The sequence below is a fragment of the Arachis duranensis genome, chromosome 10 (assembly GCF_000817695.3).
Source record: "Arachis duranensis cultivar V14167 chromosome 10, aradu.V14167.gnm2.J7QH, whole genome shotgun sequence".
NCBI lineage: Eukaryota > Viridiplantae > Streptophyta > Magnoliopsida > Fabales > Fabaceae > Arachis > Arachis duranensis.
The window spans coordinates 16,999,149-17,002,282 of NC_029781.3; the positions used below are offsets into that span (position 1 = coordinate 16,999,149).

Consider the following 3,134-nt stretch of genomic DNA (forward strand, 5'->3'; position numbering starts at 1 on the left):
ATAGGGTAAAATATTATTTTAATTTTTACGTTTTTGTCATATCCTAATTTAATTTCTAACTTTTTAAATATCTTATTTTTATCTCAAAAATTTTTAAGCGAGATTAATATTATTCAACTAGTAAATTCGACACAAATAATTCATAAAATAATTGACAGGAACATTAATATTATTAGTTAAGTCATATCTTCTTGTTCTATAAAAAAAACATATCAAAATCTTTTTTAACGTTCTATTTTTTTTTTTACAAAATCTCAAATTCTACCTATCAATCGGTCTCTAAAATAAAAAAATATTTTATATAAGTAATCATTAATAAATTGATTATGTATTGAATATCAAACATTATTAATTCTTAAATATGCTAATTTTTTAGTATTAAATTTAACGATGAGACAATATTAAATTCGTTTAAATTATTTTAAAATTAAAATAGAATATTTAAAATATTATAAATCAAATTAAGACTTGACACAAAGGTTTGACACTAAAATAACAATCTACCCTAAAATATATAATATGAAAATAACATTACTCCAAATTAGCATGTCTATCCAACTATAGATTTTGGTTCTTTTTTTTTTGGAACATTAAATTTTTTGGTTCTTGTCTCTCCTTTTTCGGCATATAATATTGGGCCTAGTTACCAAATCACGTTGTAGAAGGCCGCTGTGGGAGAAGGTGGGCTTATTAAATTCAGAATGTTATGTTCTCTAGTGAAGTTCGTGGGCTTTATTCGGGCATGGGTACTAGATCCGAACCGGATAACAAACTTAGATATGGATCCTTCAGACTCCGCCTCTGAAGGCTGAACTCTGAAGCACAGTTGTAAGAACCAAATCGAACCGGCCGATTTAATTGGAAAATCGGTGAATCGATCACCTAGCCGATTCGGTTAGTCATTTTGATTGGACAAGGAATAGAACCGGATAAAATCGGTTTAAACCGTCCAGTTATAAAAAATCAAAGAACCGGCGGTTTTTGTGTAACCAGCCGGTTTGGAAATCCTTTTTTTTTTTCCGTTTCAAAACGAATGTGTCTCTCACTCTCTCGAATACCCCCCCTGCCCCCTTCCCCCTAACCCTAAATCTCCAAAAGCCAAAACGGCAGTCCTTCAAGTCTTCCTCAGCTGCTCATCACACCATACATAGTTGATCACCGCACCTCACCTCACCGCCGGCCTGTCGTCTTCTTCCTCCCCTTGTCACACCAACACTCTTCCTCGCAGTCTCTCTCAGTCTCGAAGACTCTCTCCCTCTGCTTCGTCTCGCTGGCTTCACAGTGTGTCTGAGTACGTCGAGTTCGGGGCTCCGCGTATCTTGTCGTCGTCATCGCGTCTCCTCCGTCGCTGCTGCGGTGCTGCCTCTCCGTCGCTGCTGCGGTGCTGCCTCTCCGTCGCTGCTGCGGTGCTGCCTCTCCGTCGCTGCTGCGGTGCTGCCTCTCCGTCGCTGCTGCGGTGCTGCCTCTCCGTCGCTGCTGCGGTGCTGCCTCTCTGTCGCCAGAATCTGCCTCATCCAGGTTGGTCTCCAAACTGTGAAATCTGTTCTCTATTTTTTTTTAGTTATTTAGTTGGATTTTAATTTGATTAAGGGAGTGAATAACTAATAGGTTAATGGGAGATTATTGATTATGTATATATTGTTGAGTTATAACTTGTTATATTGTTGAACTAGTTGATGGCAGATTGTTGATTTTTTTTTTCAGATTCGTAGTGGTTATAGTAGTTTTTGTTGATGTAACATTGCTGTGAATTTATATTGCTGGATATGAAAATATGGAAATATGGAAATATGGATTATGTAACATTGTTTTTGTAATAGCTGCTGTTTTATACCATTGCTATTCTATATTGTTTTAGAATGTCTTCAGCCAATACACCATCAGAAACACCATCCTCCGCGGCTCCTTGCTCCGTCCACTGCCTCCTCTCTCGGATTGCTGGACTGCTGGATTTTTTTTTTTTATTTTTGATTATGCCATTATGCCTGTTTGCTTTAGAAGAAGGATTGCTGTATTTTCTAGCAATTTTTGTCGGAGTTATTTGCTGTTGAACTATTATGCCATTGTGCATCTTTTTAGTGTAGTGACTCTGAGTCTTTTTGTCGAATTATTTGCTGTTGAACTACTATGGTGTTGCTTTTAAATGCGTGTTGAACTAAATGGTTATTTTCAAGTTGAATGCAACCATTTTACTTGTGAGTCAAGTGCTTGTTATCCATTCATCAATTTCTCATGGTTGTTTGTCTTAGTTAGATACCAATCTTGCTCATAATTTAAATCATTCGGCAGATATAGGCTTGAAAACATGTGGGCAAAACTGGTTTTATGTCCAAAACAGATTTTAGTGAATGCATATATAGTTGCTTTTGTCTTGCCTAACAAGAACCCTTTGAATTGAATTTTTGGAAATAGGTTATGCTCCCAATATTGAACAATTGATGTGAATTTGTATTTTGTAATAGCTGTTGTTTTATACCTTTGTTCAATCATTACTTGAACCAGTAAACCAGTGAACCAATAACCTAGCCGGTTTGATCACCGGTTCGGTTTTTACAACTATGCTCTGAAGTCGAAACTCTCGTCTCAAGCTCTCAATTTTGGAATCTGGACGAAGCTCTGTTGCTCCTTTGAAGGTCGCCGGCGCACGCTGCCATCACCATTCTTGGACGGCGATTTCAGCCGATGCGGAAGGATACGATTTTAACGCGATCTTCGCTACCTTGAAAGGGAACACTGTAACCTCTGAGCTTCAGCTTATCCACGTTTTGCAACCATGCGCGCCGTAGCTGCTCGCTTTTCTAACGTAACCTCCAATCTTAACCTTCATTTTTGCCATTTCTATTCTCCAATTCTTTTTAATGCTTAGTAGGTACTCATTAGCTAATTCATGTTATTTCTCTTTTTTTGTTTGGTAGTATTTATGTAAGAGGAGACCTGTGATCAGTGTTCAATCTCGTAATTTTTCATCATATAGTGGCAAAGGTATGAGTTTCTATTTTATCGGTATTTTTGTTTTATTGAGAAAGATATAGGTACTAATTCTTGTAGAAACTGATATATGGTTTCATGTTGATTTTGGATTTAGGGTTTAGGGTTTAGGGTTTAAAAAATGGTTTGCATATATCACATCTGGA

General features: G+C 36.9%; 1 protein-coding gene across 4 annotated transcripts in view; it reads left to right on the forward strand.

The window, feature by feature from the left end:
* The first annotated feature begins 1,423 nt into the window (after positions 1-1,423).
* The window catches only part of LOC107469295 (uncharacterized), a 6,027-nt gene continuing 4,316 nt past the window's right edge, over positions 1,424-3,134 (forward strand). For all 4 annotated transcript variants that reach the window (XM_021134297.2, XM_016088673.3, XM_016088675.3 and 1 more), the window contains exons 1-3: positions 1,424-1,518; positions 2,503-2,803; positions 2,916-2,982. In XM_021134297.2, the coding sequence (XP_020989956.1) occupies positions 2,774-2,803; positions 2,916-2,982 (97 nt within the window). In that variant the 5' untranslated portion in view covers positions 1,424-1,518; positions 2,503-2,773. The remainder of the gene's footprint in view (positions 1,519-2,502; positions 2,804-2,915; positions 2,983-3,134) is intronic.